Consider the following 14348-nt stretch of genomic DNA (forward strand, 5'->3'; position numbering starts at 1 on the left):
GTATATCTAACTCATATTTTTATTTTTATTATTTCAGTAGAATTTAAAATGTGAAAAGTAGCTAGCTTTTTACACAAATTAGCTAGAAATCTTGAATGGGTTTCAAATATTTAAATTGATTTCAAATATATTAAATAAGGAATAAGCTAAAGCAAAAATTAAATAATTAAATGGTCGGACATTTTTGGTAGGAAGTGTCGTTCTATTTTATCATGGAAATTAATGGATTATTTTTTTAACAAGTTTTTAAAGATAATATATACATAAAAAACAAATATATATAAATAACTACATATATAAATAACTACGACTTCTCAAACATGTTCAATTAATCTTTTAACATCTATTACATATATCGCTGCAAACATAACCTTTAGTTTTTAAAGTGTATATGTAATTTTAAACAATGTTACATAGGACAATCTGTAATATTATGCGAAGGACAGCATGTACAAATATACAAATATCGTATGGATTAAAAAGTGTATTGAACTTAAATACTAAACGATATAATTTATTTCTGAATTGTTCATACCCACAACAAAATTTGAATTCCATGTTATTTGTAAGATTCAAGAGTAAAGGAAACATTTCAAGAAAAGTAAGATAATTTTAGCACCCTTATATTTGCTAAGTATTTAATAATTTTAATGATTGAAGATATAAAGCACTTTAGTGACCAAATTTTAAAGTATAAATTTATATATACATAGAGTAAGAGTAAAGATGAAGAATCTGATGAAGATGAAGAGTCTGATGAAGATGAAGAGTTTGATATTGATGTTGATGACTATTTAAATACAGATAAATCAAAGGTAATTGTAATTACAGTACCTTCTCTTCGATTGGATGCTATTGCTAAAGCTGGGTTTGGAATATCACGCAAGTAAGTTAATATCATTGTTGTTAAAATATTATTTAAATAAATGATGTATTATAAAGAAATGTTGAACATTCCAGATTGTACATATATATAAAATTTTGATATGCACAGTTTTGATATAAAACTACTTGTTATTATGAATAATCTTAATCGAAATAAAAAATTTATTTATTTGATCTATTTCTCTAAAAATATTTCTTTTTCTTTTTAGTAAACTGGATAAAGATTTTTACAACAGTAACTTACGTGTAAATGGAAAAAAATGCTTTAAGAAAGGAATGATGGTATGATCTTAAATAATAAAATACATTTAAAATATCTAAAAATATTATTATATTAAAATAGAAATACATTTTACATCTTAACTATATAGATGCATGTTGGAGATGAAATAGATGTCATTCAGAGACAAAGTCCTACAAATCCAAACTTTTTGATAATAAATCGATGTACATTACAAGGAGTTAATGCAAATCCCGAAACAGATAGTATTAAAGTAAAATTAATTCAAAATAAATCTTTATTAGTTGAAAATTATAAAGATAAGTGGGACAATAAAGAATAATTGTATGAATAGTAAAAGTACATATATATATATATATATATATATATATATATATATATATAATTAATTTATATATAATTAATATGTACATAATTGATAGGTATGTAATAGGTTTATGTGTAATAGATTTTATGTATACAGAACAAATAAATTTTTAATAATACAAGAACTAAATTCACAAAGAAATTATTTATTAAAATAGTTCTATATAAAATGCAGTTCTTGTATCTTACTGAATGTTCATTTTTGCTAGTGTACCTTCTATAATTTTATTACACTGAAAAAGAAATGTATTCTTTGAAATTATATTTTAAAGTATATAAATTTTGTATCAAATTAAAGCAAAATACTATACACTTACGTAAGCTACACAAAGTACTCCATTTGAATATAAGTTATTTAATTCTTTTAATACCTTAGTAATACTAGATGCATATTTAATTTTCTAGAAAATAATAGTAATACATAAATTAATAATATAAACAGCATTGAATTCTCAATAAAATGAAATATAAGATATTTACTTCCAAAACAAATATTGTATCATCATCATTTAAAAATGGTAAAAGTGCAACTGCTAAATGATCTTGTTGGCACTGAAAACAATACTTTATGATGTTAGTGAATTTTAAGCCATGTACGACTGGACATGAATATAAAAGTTGTAAAGCTTCAATGCATTTTTCAATTTGTTCAGAGGTCGGATTTATATCCATTTTTCTGAAAGGTTCTGAAATTGTTACTTCCCATGCCAATAAATATCCATTAGAATTTACAATAATACTTATATTTCGTATTTGTAGTAAAATTTTTTTTAATTCATTAATCTGCAAACATAACAGGAATATATAAAATATTATTTTTACGTATTCTAAAAATAGTTTAATGCGTGTTATTTACCATTAATAATTTAGCTAATTTAGTTAAATTTTTATCCCAGAGAGAATATTCATATATTTCAAAATCTATGCAAAGCTGTGCAATAATAACAAGTGCTTGCGATGAATAACTTTGTGTTTTCCATAAAATTTGTACAAGTTCATATTTAGGACATGTTTCAAATGTATTTATACTGTAACCTATTCCTAATAATTCTAATTTACTTATATATTTCAAAGATCTCATATAATTTCTGAAATATAAATATTTAAAAATATTACTTGAGATAAAACATAAAATTTTTTAAATTAAAAATATAAAAAAATTAGAAAACAATTACCTGATTGTTTGGTAATCGCGTTTAGTTAAATCTTCCAATTTAACAGTATTGACTATAGTTTGTAATACACGAAGAGCTCTATAGCGTGTTTCAGGACTATAGTTTTCATCTTTTTCGCCAAAACTTATATTTATAAGAAAATTGATTGACAATTCGAGGTCTCCATGTTCTAAAATGTAGCATGCTCTGGAAATGTATTATTGATATCTAAATATTTTACATATTACATGTAAAAAGAGAATGTTTTAAATATAGTGATATACCTCAATAAATTATCATCACAATTTAGAGTTGATTCGGAATTTGTTGTTACTGAAAATGTTTCTGTTATACTTTGATTGAATTTTATATATTTAGTATCTGGTTGTAACCACTCCTGTAATAATTCTATCCGTAGTTTAACCACATTGATAGAGAATAACTGACTGAGAGAATTAACAGCAGTATTTATATCAGGTCTATGATTAGTAACACATTGATATCTTTGAGGTATACTTTCATCTGCATATAATTCACGAACTAATTTATTCGGGTTTCCGATTAATGACAAATAATTTTTGTTGTCTAAGCCATGTACACGTAAAACATGTTCCGATGTAAAACGTAAATATTTGAATTTTATTTTCTGAAATAGAGGCAACCACGATTTGATCATTAAAGTAATATATTAATAAAATTATAGAAAGCAAAATAAAAAATATATTTGTATAAAGTACATAAGAAATATACTTCTAGCATTCCTTCTTCAAATGTCGTAGATTTCTGTGCTGACAGCTGAGCATATTTATAACACTCTTCAACTGCTGCTACTTGATCAGCTCCTAATAATAAATAATACGATTATTTTATTTTGATTTATCAAGACATTTTTTCAGTAAGATATGATTTTTGGCATAATGTAATATATAAAATACCTGGTGGTGTATGATTGACAACATAATATAATGCTGCTGTACCATAATACAATGCATCTGGACCAGTCATTCTTTCTATACATCTTTTTATATTATCTAGCAAACTACTATTTTTTGAACAAAGAGACCATTTATCTATTTTGTGTTTATTCTTCCAAGCACAAGTTACTTCTCCTTTTATGGCTAAAGTACATACAATATGAGGTTGTAATTTAAGAACAGGAGCAATATCTAACCATTTCTCATAAGTCTTTAAATTTAATTCAGGAGCTAAAAATAAATTAATAATAAAATATTAAAATAATTGTGTATAATGTTTTAGCATTTTATACAATTTAACTATTTATTAAAACATAGTAAATAATATGCAATGAAAGAATTTTACTTATAAGTTTCCATAATTCAACTTTAGGCAGAAAAGGTAATCGCCATTCTGCAATAGGGGGTAAAGAAGTATATCCTGGGTTGAGATGCATCCACTCTTCACATTCTATTTGTGTAGCTAAACTATAAAAAACACATACATACATATATAGTATACCTAGTAGTACTACAGTCTACCCATATTCTTACCCAGTGCGAGTATAATTTTGTAAGAAACAAAAATAATTTCTGTGTTCTATATTTTTATCCTCTATAAGATCCATAAGAATTATAAATACTTCATAATAATAAAAATTTATCTGAAACAGTAAATTTACAGTCTTGAATATCAGATTATATTATTATATTATATTTATTTATAATATATTATATATATACTAGAACTATAACATTGGTGCATATGTACAATTAGTATACAGTACAATTAGATTTGTAACATTAGTACTTTCATACTTGCGATAAAACACTTGTAACACTGTTCTTTAAGGCAACTTTATCCGTGATATAAGTAGCAATTGTATTGCATTTTTTTCTTAATTCGTTTACTTCATCCTCATTAATATGCAATTCTAAAACCACAATCATAAAGATATTAAAAGTAAGTGTATTAAAGTTTAATTTCTTATAGCCTTTTACCTTTTTTTCCATTGTAATTATTTATATTTAATTTTGGGTTCCATGTTTTTACTACTGTTTGTAAATAAAGTAATAAACAATCTTGAATATCAAACCCAAAATCAAAGCAGAACTCTTGAAACAAAGGAACCATGTCATCATTATAGTTCATAATACGTTGTAATATTTCTCTCTTAATTGTAGCATCACTTGTTAAAAGTTCTGCAAATATTTTTTATAAGTATATTTTTTAAGCTCATACACATGTGTATACATATGCTCATGTAAAAGAAGAGAATCAAATACAGTAAAAAATGAATTAAAGTAATGAACTGATTTAGACCTTTATATGAGATTAAATATTTAGACAACTTTTGCGTCCAATAATGCAATATTTTATTATTTTTAAATGTCTGCAGACATATTTGATTTCCTGTCAAATGAAAATATTCATATCCAAGTATTGTTATTCTTGAATGGCGAGCGTAATCTGGTTGAAATCTGAAAAAAAGATACTTTTATATTATTATTGTATCTCTTATACATTTATATTAAAGTACTTACGATTTACAAGCAGAAGATATCCATTTACATGCTTCTGAATCAGACAACATAAACAAGCAAGATAAACTAAGCTGAAGATCAAATGACCGACTACATATTATTTTTTTTAATAATATCATTGAAAGATGAAAATATACTGATTTAATTTCTATTAATAAAGTATCACTTATATTTTGTATAATGCAAAAGTCGAAATATAATGTTTTAATAATCTGCAATAAGCAATAATCGTTATGTTCCACTCTTAATTTCTTTATTTTATTGAGCAAGTTCTTCAAAGCTTCTTCTGCATTTGGCTAAAAAATTATATTATTTATTTTATACATTAATATTTCTCCAGAAAATATATTAACATTAATTACCTGATCATAATATTCATCAGTTGCATCACTTGATATGTGTTCTATATCTATATTGTAAATAAAGTACAAAGTTTCCATTATATATATTTGTACATAAAATTAGGATCATTAATGAATTTTATTTTACCATGTTTTAATTTAGCCATATAATTTCTCTGTATAGAGATTGCATTTTTAAATAGTGGTAGTAAAAATTCATCTGTTGCGATAGCTAAATCTTTATATATCGTATACAACTTCCATTGTGATCTTGATAATTCTTCATGCTTTATGTCCACTGAATTTGAACCATATCTAAGATTTTTATTAGAGCACATTTGATATAAATTTGCCCATGTATACAATAGTAACATAGATTGTAATTCATCTAAAAATATACATTAAAGTTATTAAAATATACATTAAAATGATTAATATTTAAATAATACACATACCATCTGAACATACACATAATGCAGCAGAACTTAAGCTTTGGACTGTAACTGCAATGTCTGCATCTCTTGTAATATCTTGCATAATAAATAAACATATTTTATGTATATATTGACATTCATGTGTCATTATATTTAATTGTCCTTCTTTGTATCTAAATAGGAATAATTACTTCAACAAGACTTAATATTATATGTTTGTATTTTTCATATAAATAAAATTTATTTACCTAATAAAATAATTTAATATGTTTATACTTTTTGTCTGCTCTAATAACGTAGATATTGCATCAATTCTTTGTAATTTAAGTAAGTCAGCAACCTTCATAACTTTTTTATAAGAGATAAATAAGTTTTCATCTTTCTCTATGTCCACTGAAATATTAAAAAATTGTAATTATAAATACTTAATTGCTGTAATTGTAAAAAGTATAAAATATAGAGAAAGATTATTTCATACTATCGCACAATCCTCTAACATAGTTTTGTAATATTTGCTTTTTTTTATCTTGATACTCTTCAAGTGTAACATTAATTTGAAAATCTTTCTTTAAAAAATACATTGATTTTATTTCATTTATACTATCAATAACGTTATTGCAATGATGTGATTGGATTTTACACGTTTCTGAAAGCTTTTTTAACTGTAATTTTACCCAACCCAACATCTCAATGTGATGTATAAGAGACTCAGGCATGACCTATATAATAAATATAAAGTTAAATAGTATGCCTGCATTTAAGAAATATAAAGTATCTTTTTAATAAAAATTATAGTATTTCAATGTACCTTTAGCGTTAAACCAGCTCTAACGTAATTAACAATTTGTACACAACAATATACTAAAACGTCATTTTCTAAGGAATTTAATGTCTTGGTTACATTTTCAAAATTCCTGTAAGTTCATTTTTGTTACTAGTTGATTTTGAAGAATTATTTTATGTTCTATGTTTGAAATATCTTACCCCCTAACTAGGTAGTAATTTACACAGGATGAAAATGCTTTTTTCCTTGATAATAAATCATTTTTAGTTATTTGTTCAATATCTGATATCATGCTTTCATGATTTTCTTTTATTATACAGTGTATTAATTTCTGAAAAATGTTAAAATAACCATTTAACCATTTAAACCATTTAAATTGAAAATTTTTTTTGTAAATAATTAGTCGAGCTTACTGACATTATTTATGCCAATGCGTTCATATCCATATTTCTTTAAGATAAGTTTAATTGGAACACAATTATGTTCCATTTTGATTTGGGATATTAAAATATGATCAGAATTATAGCTTGTTTCTGTTAAAGTTACAATAGTTGAAGACCATGGAACTGTAGCTTTTTTCAGTACCTCTAATGTTTGTTGTAATTTAGTCTGTAATTATAAATAAGTATGTGCAAAACTATATTATATTTCCACTTAACATATAAATATCTCTAATTTTATATATATATATGTATATATGCATACCTCTATATCTTGAATTAAATCAATAATAAGAATAACTTTTTTCTCCCATGGAGCTTCTTCACCTGACCACCAACTTTTAGAATTCCTTAAAGTTTTCTATACAGGTATAATTTTCATCAATATTTAATAAAATCTGACCAATTTTAATCTAAACATACCTGTATATACGAAGAAAGTACATAATCATTTTGCAGAGAATTATTCAACATGTATTGTTTTAGAAATGTATTTATAAATTCTTGAATTATATTTATATGTATCTTATCCAGTAATATATATGAGACTTCCATAGGATCTCCAATATACGAATTGAGAGATATTGCTAATCTACAATTTCTATATTTTGATAAACTTATCTTTTTTAAATTATTTAAGCTTACAAAATTATAACATTACCTATAATCAACTTTCAATTTTTGAATATCAGACATAGCTTGTATTAAAAAAACCAATTGTTTTAAATTGGAATCTTTGTTCAAACACTCTTGCTGAAAATATAACGAATGATGACTTTCTTCAAATTTTAATAATTTTATAAACTTTTCTGTAAAATCAATTCCAATCTGGGGCCATTCTGAATGATGAAACTGTTCAAATGATTTAACTTTTTTAATACCCCAGAGCATAATTTCACACATTGCATTAGGAACAAATGACAATAAACTGGGAATAAAGTGTGATAACCATGTCCAAAGGGCAACTAAGGATATCTTCTCAGGAACAATTGCAAATATATCTTTTACAAATTCTATGGATACATGTTTTATTATATCTGGAAGATGTCTTGTCCAAATCAAAGTAGCTGCTTCCATTTCTCCCTATAATAAAAAAATTTAACCAGTTTATTTGTGCTAGTTTATTTTAATTATTTACCATACTTTACCAAACTCAAATGTGTTTTGTATTCTTCCATCAAATTTGCCCGTGAAAATTTAATCCATTCATTCATAATATCTTCATCATAACATTCTACATTTTTTTTATAGCCCCAAATCATATGAAAAGTTTCTAACTTATGTAGTATATCATTAATCGAAGAAAGAAGATTTAAATATTTATTATCTTCCTAAAATCAATAATATAAATATACTTAACATGAAACACAGAAAAATTAATGCAACTATTATCACTTAAAAGATGCTTACAGCAGTACTTTTTATTATTCTCGAACGTGCATACAAATTAATTTTCCTCATTTGTTTATATTCAGGTATAAGTGCTTTGCTACAACATTCTACCACATATTGCACATCTTCTATTTTATCAAATATATTAAAAAGCATGTCTAATTGAAAAGGACTAGAAGTGTTTTTTGCCCAAGGTCCAAGTTGTGATAGGAGCAATGCAGCTTTTGCACAATAAATGGGATCTGTAGATAAATTAAATTTATATGCAAAAGCTTCAGCTGCATCAAATTGTTTTTTTCTCACTAAACGTTGTAACTGATATTCAGGAAGACTTTCTGATACAGCTTTTACTCTAACTGTATCTATATATTCATTATTGGTAAAATTATTAATTCCTTCCAAATATAAAATTATTTCATCATAAGGATCCATAATTTCAATAAGATATGTTATAGGTGGTACATTTATTTTAAACTTTTCTTGGAAATCTGAATAGAACAAAGAATTTAATTACAAACAAAAAGTTATGCATACAAATTATACACATAAAATTAATTTTTTATACCTGGATAAGAAAGCACATGTAACATATACGTAGTACAATCATTATCAGATGTTAACACAAGTATTTGGCATATACCATTATCATTATTTTCAATAATTGCAAAATCTGATATAGGCTTAGAATATACTTGTATACCAAGTAGAGTTTGAGGGCATATTATACTTAAAGTATAATCTGTACGTAAACATAACATTGCACTAAAATGATCAAAATCAGTATATTTTGTTAGGAACTGTTATAAATACATAAATAAAGTAATGAAATGATCCATTTTATTAAAATTTTGTAAATACTTACATGTAGTTTTTTAAAAATTTGACTTTAATATAATTATAATGAAATGTATTAAAATTAATATGCTGTTCACTGGGCCACATAAATAACATATTTGAACATAACATAGCTATTGATACTTCTCTAGTTGTCATATTTGCAGTAGCATATACTACCTACATAATTCATAACATTCATAAATCATAAAAAATACAGACCAAGTTAAATATATTTTTACACATTTAAGCATTGAAGTAGAAACATAACTTACCTCATCAGAGGAAAATCCATTAAATAACTGTTCACATTTAATTTCTTTTGTTATCTCTTTTAGTGGATCATTAATACTAATCTCATTTATAAGAGTCAACTGAATAAGTTTAGGATTAAATTGTAATACTCTGAAATATGAATCTAAATTATAATATAAATTTCATAATAAAATTTCATAATTAGTTATATATTTACCTATAAATAGCTCCATTTTTTGTGGTAAGATATATATCAATATATTCATCAGATTTGTTTTGTAAAAACATTGCTATTATTTTATCTTCAGTTTTTGTTATATTTCTATATGTGGAAAATGAATAATTTTATAAACAACGTAATTTCAAAATGTAGCTATATAATATTATATATATATGTATATATTTAGACTTACTTTGTAAAGATTACTTGTCCTTTATTTAATAAATGAAGACAATATAATGTTCCATTTGATAAAGCAATAAATAAAAATATACCATTATGAGAAATACAATAACATGTTATTAATAATTCAAAACTGACACTTAATAGTATTTTTTCACACGTTTCATTCTCGAATATGGTAATTGACTTATCAATTGCTATACAAACTCTTGAATATTGCACAGATGCTAAGATATTTGGTTCTCTTGATAACTTATAAACATAAAGAAAAGCATTTTATTTAATTTATCTACCTAACTCAAATACTATTCAAATTTATGCTTTTTATCACAAATAATAAATTAGAAACATATTAAAAAATTCTTTATGTCATATTAACTAACAAATTAAGATTGTTAAATTAATAAATAATAAATAAAGAATAACAAAAAAACATTTACAATTATTTGAAAACGTTTATAAAAGTAGTTGCAACCGTTAAATTTAAATTTACAATTTTTACAATTAAAATAAAGTTGATATTAAATACCTTTCCAGTCGATTGTATTGTTGCAAGAGTAGAAGTTTCATATAATGAACCATTATTTTCTGCTACTGTTCTTACCCCAAAATTTACAGTTTCTTCTTCTCTATCAAATCCTGAAACCACTTTATTCCACAGCGCCATTTTACCCGCGAACATTTATGAAATGCGTTACAACTGCGCAGGATCACTACATATGTATACCACATGATCACACATACATATATTGTATTATGCGCAGAATTCATGTCGGATGACATCTGTAGGTGAATGAAGAAATTTATTGGAACCTAGTATATAATCTCAAAAAATTCTTTGTGAAAGAATAAAAACTGTCAAACACGTAAACTTTAGAATCATACAAATTATAATAATAACAAATTAATTTCTAAATATTACGCAATTTGTGTATAGGTAAATAACTTCGAGAATAAATCATTGTTCTGTCTTTAAATTGCTCAAAAATGGATATTTTAAAAGCAGAAATAATGAAGAAAAGAAAACAGTTGGAGGAGAGCAATGTCTTGGTAAATTTTTACAAACAATATACAGCTTTTTTGGAAACTTTTATTTTATTTCGTTTACCAAACTAGGTTAATATTGCAGCAAAATAACCGGAAATATTTTAGAAGAGGCGAACTAATAGCAAAGGATCAAGAAGTGAAGGAAGTACAAGAAAATAATGATGAAGATGTTAAAATTAATACGACTCAACAACAAGAAGACTCTGTAACTGATGGTAGCTCTGAGCATTTAACATTACCTAGACATGAAGTGATTAGAAGGTTACGTGAAAGAAGTGAACCTATACTACTATTTGGAGAATCAGAAATAGAAGCATTTAAACGATTAAGAAAATGTGAAATTCTTGAGCCTGAAGTGAATAAGGTAAGTATCAAAAATACTTGAAATCAATAAAATATTTCAATAAAATTTACATATTTCTTATATGTATAATTTATTTTGTATTGAAGGGTTTTAGAAATGATTTTCAAGAAGCTATGGAACAAGTAGATCAAGCATATCTAAATGAAATACTGGCTTCTTCTAAACCTCAAGATCGTGATGGAAAAGGAGATGTACATGTACCAGATGAAGGAGTTACCTATGAAGATTTACAAAAGATGTCTATAAAATTAAACAAGGGTGACAGGGATTTTGACTTAAATGTCATTACACAATTTATACAATTCTTAGTACAAATGTGGGGTAATCAATTAAATAGTAGAAGTGCCGCTGAAAAAATGAGTACTAGAGGAAAGATGGCTAGTGCTACTTATGCCCAAACAAGAGAATACTTGAAACCTCTTCTTAGAAAATTAAAAAATAGATCTCTGCCAGAGGATATTACGGATAGTTTAACCGATATTGTAAAACATTTACTTGAACGTAATTACATACTGGTAATTATGTCAGTTATTAATAAATTAAATAATTTTAGTAGAATACATTTATTACAAATAATTTATTATAGGCAAGTGATGCATACCTACAAATGGCAATTGGAAATTCTCCATGGCCTATTGGAGTAACTATGGTCGGTATTCATGCACGTACCGGAAGAGAAAAGATTTTCTCAAAGAACGTTGCACATGTAATGAACGATGAAACTCAAAGAAAATATATTCAAGCATTAAAAAGGCTAATGACCAAGTGTCAGGAGTATTATCCCACAGATCCGTCTCGTTGTGTAGAATATTCAAAAACCTAATATTTTTATACATAATATATATAAATAATTATGCATTGTAGAATACTATAATACTTATACACTATACTGTAGCTAAAGGAACTAAAGTTGTATTTAGTAACAAATCGATTCATCTATATCTGAATATTTCCTTGCATTATTTTTAATTTTTTTTTTCTTTGCACCTTCAAATAATAAATATCTTAGAAATATTTGAAATTCGTAAAAATAAAAATATTATATTTTTAAAAAGTATTAATGGAATAATGTAATTTTATCATCACATGTCTTTGATATTTTATACATTTCTTTATGTTGAACTTTATTGTGTTATGGACGTTAAGGACGTTAGTTCATTTGCCCTCTTTACTGCAGCTTCAATTGCATTCATCATAGAAGCTCTATAAATATAATTGGTAATATTATACATTATATTAATATACATAATAATTTCATGCATAGTTTACCTGACTTGCCCACATTCCATAGCATGAATGCCTGCAATAGTTGTACCTCCTGGAGAACATACCTCATCCTTTAACTGACCAGGATGTTTGCCTGTTTCTAACACCATTTTACCAGCTCCAACCAATACTTGAGCTGCAAATTTTGTTGCCATAGGTCTTGGAACGCCCATTTTTACAGCACCATCTGCTAATGCTTCTATAACAAGATATGCCTGGAAATTTTGTTTAAGCTTAATGTTTGGCTTTAAAAAATTGGTAAATACATATACAATAGCGGACATATTTACATAAGCAGGACTGGATCCCGAAAGAGCACCTATAGCATTCATAAGAGACTGAGGAACATGTTCAGTTACACCAATATATGACAATAATTCTTCTACCATCATTTCATCTTGATCCGTTGCATTCACAGAACAATATACTATATATATCATTAAAATATGAAAATATAAGAAGATTACACTCTTATTAATTATATACATGATGCCAATGTTTTCTTTTACCTGTTATTCCTTCTCCAACCATCATTGGAGTGTTAGGCATACATCTAATTATTCTAGGATGACTAACAATAGATTTGAGTTTCTGGAAATATGAAATCAACTTTATAATTCGTTTCTATGAACATAGCTTCTTTGTAGTGTTGATAATAATGATTTTTACATTAGATAAAGTCTCTAATGTAACTCCTACAAGAACTGAAACAAAAAGTTTATAGTGATGATGTACTGTCATTGTTTCTTTGGTACATTTAAGTGCATCATCAAGCATTTGAGGCTTCATAGCTAAAAATATGATTTCACAATTATCCACTACTTCTCCATTTTTTAAAGTAGCATGGGCACCTAACTCGTTCCAAAAGCTTAGAGTTTTAGAAGTACGAGCAGAAACCCATACGTTGTTTGGATCTAAAATACCTATAACAAAAAATTAATGATGTTATTCCAAATTAATTATAATTAACTATTAAGATTGTGATCATTATTATTATAACATTCGATTACCTTTACGAATTAAACCAGCACCAATAGCACTGGCCATATTTCCACCACCAATGAAACCCACCTTAGTTGACAAAAAATGGTCATTCATGGTTATTAATACTTAATAATTAATTTAAATACAAATAATGTACGTATTACTTATAATTAAATATGTGACGTGTATTTTAATTTATGTGACAAGGTATAATATATTTGTACTGTTTTCAAAGTATTCTGGCTGGGACTTCTGACATTTAACGGATGTTATGAGAGATAAATTATAGATTAAATGACACGAGTTTTCTGCCTATTATTTATTAAATACGTTTTATTGGATATTTGATATTGAACTGCTTTCTTATATATTTTCAAACAAATTTTTTTTTATATTTTTAAGCGCGTAATTAGAGTGAAAATTTGGAAAGAAAATATGAAATGTCACGAAGTATGAAAGGAACATAGAAAGAGACTGAAAAGAAGTAAACTGATAAAATGTCATTAAGTAACTATTGCGTCACATAAAAATATAATTTTGAAAATGTTGATAGAATTTTAAAAATTTGTTTTGTCTTTAATACAATTCATACTTGAATTTATGTTCAACTTTATAGCAATTGATGTAACTTTTTTATATAATAGATTTTTTATATAATAT

At 25.4% G+C, this 14348-nt stretch overlaps 4 protein-coding genes across 10 annotated transcripts; 2 read left to right on the plus strand and 2 right to left on the minus strand.

Moving 5' to 3' along the window:
- The first annotated feature begins 50 nt into the window (after window positions 1-50).
- Window positions 51-1634, plus strand: LOC117164785 (uncharacterized). 2 transcript variants are annotated; one of them, XM_076620745.1, is made up of 5 exons: window positions 51-187; window positions 418-601; window positions 714-886; window positions 1095-1167; window positions 1257-1634. In XM_076620745.1, the coding sequence occupies exons 1-5, from the start codon at window positions 171-173 to the stop codon at window positions 1446-1448; spliced, it is 639 nt and encodes a 212-aa protein (XP_076476860.1). In that variant the 5' UTR covers window positions 51-170; the 3' UTR covers window positions 1449-1634. The 2 variants fall into 2 exon arrangements, with proteins under 2 accessions (XP_076476860.1, XP_033204012.2); XM_033348121.2 differs by lacking the exon at window positions 51-187 and having other exon boundaries at window positions 196-601.
- On the minus strand, window positions 1619-10777 carry rod (kinetochore component rough deal). 3 transcript variants are annotated; one of them, XM_033348104.2, is made up of 33 exons: window positions 10557-10777; window positions 10038-10279; window positions 9842-9946; window positions 9645-9774; window positions 9398-9549; window positions 9101-9297; window positions 8554-9023; window positions 8292-8474; window positions 7805-8226; window positions 7567-7735; window positions 7409-7504; window positions 7121-7312; window positions 6904-7034; window positions 6728-6833; window positions 6398-6638; window positions 6168-6312; window positions 5941-6092; window positions 5634-5873; window positions 5507-5553; window positions 5145-5440; window positions 4924-5081; window positions 4602-4802; window positions 4419-4534; window positions 4155-4264; window positions 3967-4088; window positions 3582-3851; window positions 3397-3488; window positions 2931-3292; window positions 2668-2853; window positions 2349-2580; window positions 1973-2275; window positions 1810-1893; window positions 1619-1725 (listed from the first exon to the last, which is right to left on the minus strand). In XM_033348104.2, the coding sequence occupies exons 1-33, from the start codon at window positions 10707-10709 to the stop codon at window positions 1678-1680; spliced, it is 6153 nt and encodes a 2050-aa protein (XP_033203995.2). In that variant the 5' UTR covers window positions 10710-10777; the 3' UTR covers window positions 1619-1677. The 3 variants fall into 3 exon arrangements, with proteins under 3 accessions (XP_033203995.2, XP_033203996.2, XP_033203997.2); XM_033348105.2 differs by having other exon boundaries at window positions 10038-10056; window positions 10557-10674; XM_033348106.2 differs by lacking the exons at window positions 1619-1725; window positions 1810-1893; window positions 1973-2275; window positions 2349-2580; window positions 2668-2853 and having other exon boundaries at window positions 3162-3292; window positions 3384-3488.
- Window positions 10778-10936: 159 nt separating this feature from the next.
- Prp18 (pre-mRNA processing factor 18) lies at window positions 10937-12495 on the plus strand. Of its 2 annotated transcripts, none has more exons than XM_033348116.2 (4): window positions 10937-11077; window positions 11157-11438; window positions 11525-11953; window positions 12025-12495. In XM_033348116.2, the coding sequence occupies exons 1-4, from the start codon at window positions 11015-11017 to the stop codon at window positions 12259-12261; spliced, it is 1011 nt and encodes a 336-aa protein (XP_033204007.1). In that variant the 5' UTR covers window positions 10937-11014; the 3' UTR covers window positions 12262-12495. The 2 variants fall into 2 exon arrangements, with proteins under 2 accessions (XP_033204007.1, XP_033204008.1); XM_033348117.2 differs by having other exon boundaries at window positions 10940-11077; window positions 11144-11438.
- On the minus strand, window positions 12460-14299 carry P5cr (Pyrroline 5-carboyxlate reductase). Of its 3 annotated transcripts, XM_076620743.1 has the most exons (7): window positions 14281-14299; window positions 13715-13775; window positions 13374-13627; window positions 13214-13295; window positions 12995-13131; window positions 12708-12919; window positions 12460-12641 (listed from the first exon to the last, which is right to left on the minus strand). In XM_076620743.1, the coding sequence occupies exons 2-7, from the start codon at window positions 13749-13751 to the stop codon at window positions 12563-12565; spliced, it is 801 nt and encodes a 266-aa protein (XP_076476858.1). In that variant the 5' UTR covers window positions 13752-13775; window positions 14281-14299; the 3' UTR covers window positions 12460-12562. The 3 variants fall into 3 exon arrangements, with proteins under 3 accessions (XP_076476858.1, XP_076476859.1, XP_033204011.1); XM_076620744.1 differs by lacking the exon at window positions 14281-14299 and having other exon boundaries at window positions 13374-13495; window positions 13715-14155; XM_033348120.2 differs by lacking the exon at window positions 14281-14299 and having other exon boundaries at window positions 13715-14155.
- Window positions 14300-14348: the final 49 nt, after the last annotated feature.

Source organism: Bombus vancouverensis, chromosome 8 (assembly GCF_051014615.1).
Source record: "Bombus vancouverensis nearcticus chromosome 8, iyBomVanc1_principal, whole genome shotgun sequence".
NCBI classification, from domain to species: domain Eukaryota; kingdom Metazoa; phylum Arthropoda; class Insecta; order Hymenoptera; family Apidae; genus Bombus; species Bombus vancouverensis.

Excerpts from the sequence above, each read along its gene's own strand:
- Prp18 (XM_033348116.2), top strand. The coding sequence starts at position 11,015 with ATGGATATTTTAAAAGCAGAAATAATGAAGAAAAGAAAACAGTTGGAG. Across the intron at positions 11,439-11,524 it reads TTGAGCCTGAAGTGAATAAG|GGTTTTAGAAATGATTTTCA; the intron begins GTAAGTATCAAA and ends TTTGTATTGAAG. Across the intron at positions 11,954-12,024 it reads TTGAACGTAATTACATACTG|GCAAGTGATGCATACCTACA; the intron begins GTAATTATGTCA and ends AATTTATTATAG.
- P5cr (XM_033348120.2), bottom strand. The coding sequence starts at position 13,802 with ATGAATGACCATTTTTTGTCAACTAAGGTGGGTTTCATTGGTGGTGGA. Across the intron at positions 13,296-13,373 it reads CATTAGAGACTTTATCTAAT|AAACTCAAATCTATTGTTAG; the intron begins GTAAAAATCATT and ends TCATATTTCCAG. Across the intron at positions 12,920-12,994 it reads CGGGATCCAGTCCTGCTTAT|GCATATCTTGTTATAGAAGC; the intron begins GTAAATATGTCC and ends CAAAATTTCCAG.
- rod (XM_033348104.2), bottom strand. The coding sequence starts at position 10,709 with ATGTTCGCGGGTAAAATGGCGCTGTGGAATAAAGTGGTTTCAGGATTT. Across the intron at positions 8,227-8,291 it reads ACAAAACACATTTGAGTTTG|GGAGAAATGGAAGCAGCTAC; the intron begins GTAAAGTATGGT and ends TTTTTATTATAG. Across the intron at positions 2,581-2,667 it reads CGCGATTACCAAACAATCAG|AAATTATATGAGATCTTTGA; the intron begins GTAATTGTTTTC and ends TTTATATTTCAG.
- LOC117164785 (XM_076620745.1), top strand. Across the intron at positions 602-713 it reads AAGGAAACATTTCAAGAAAA|AGTAAGAGTAAAGATGAAGA; the intron begins GTAAGATAATTT and ends ATATATACATAG. Across the intron at positions 1,168-1,256 it reads GCTTTAAGAAAGGAATGATG|ATGCATGTTGGAGATGAAAT; the intron begins GTATGATCTTAA and ends TTAACTATATAG.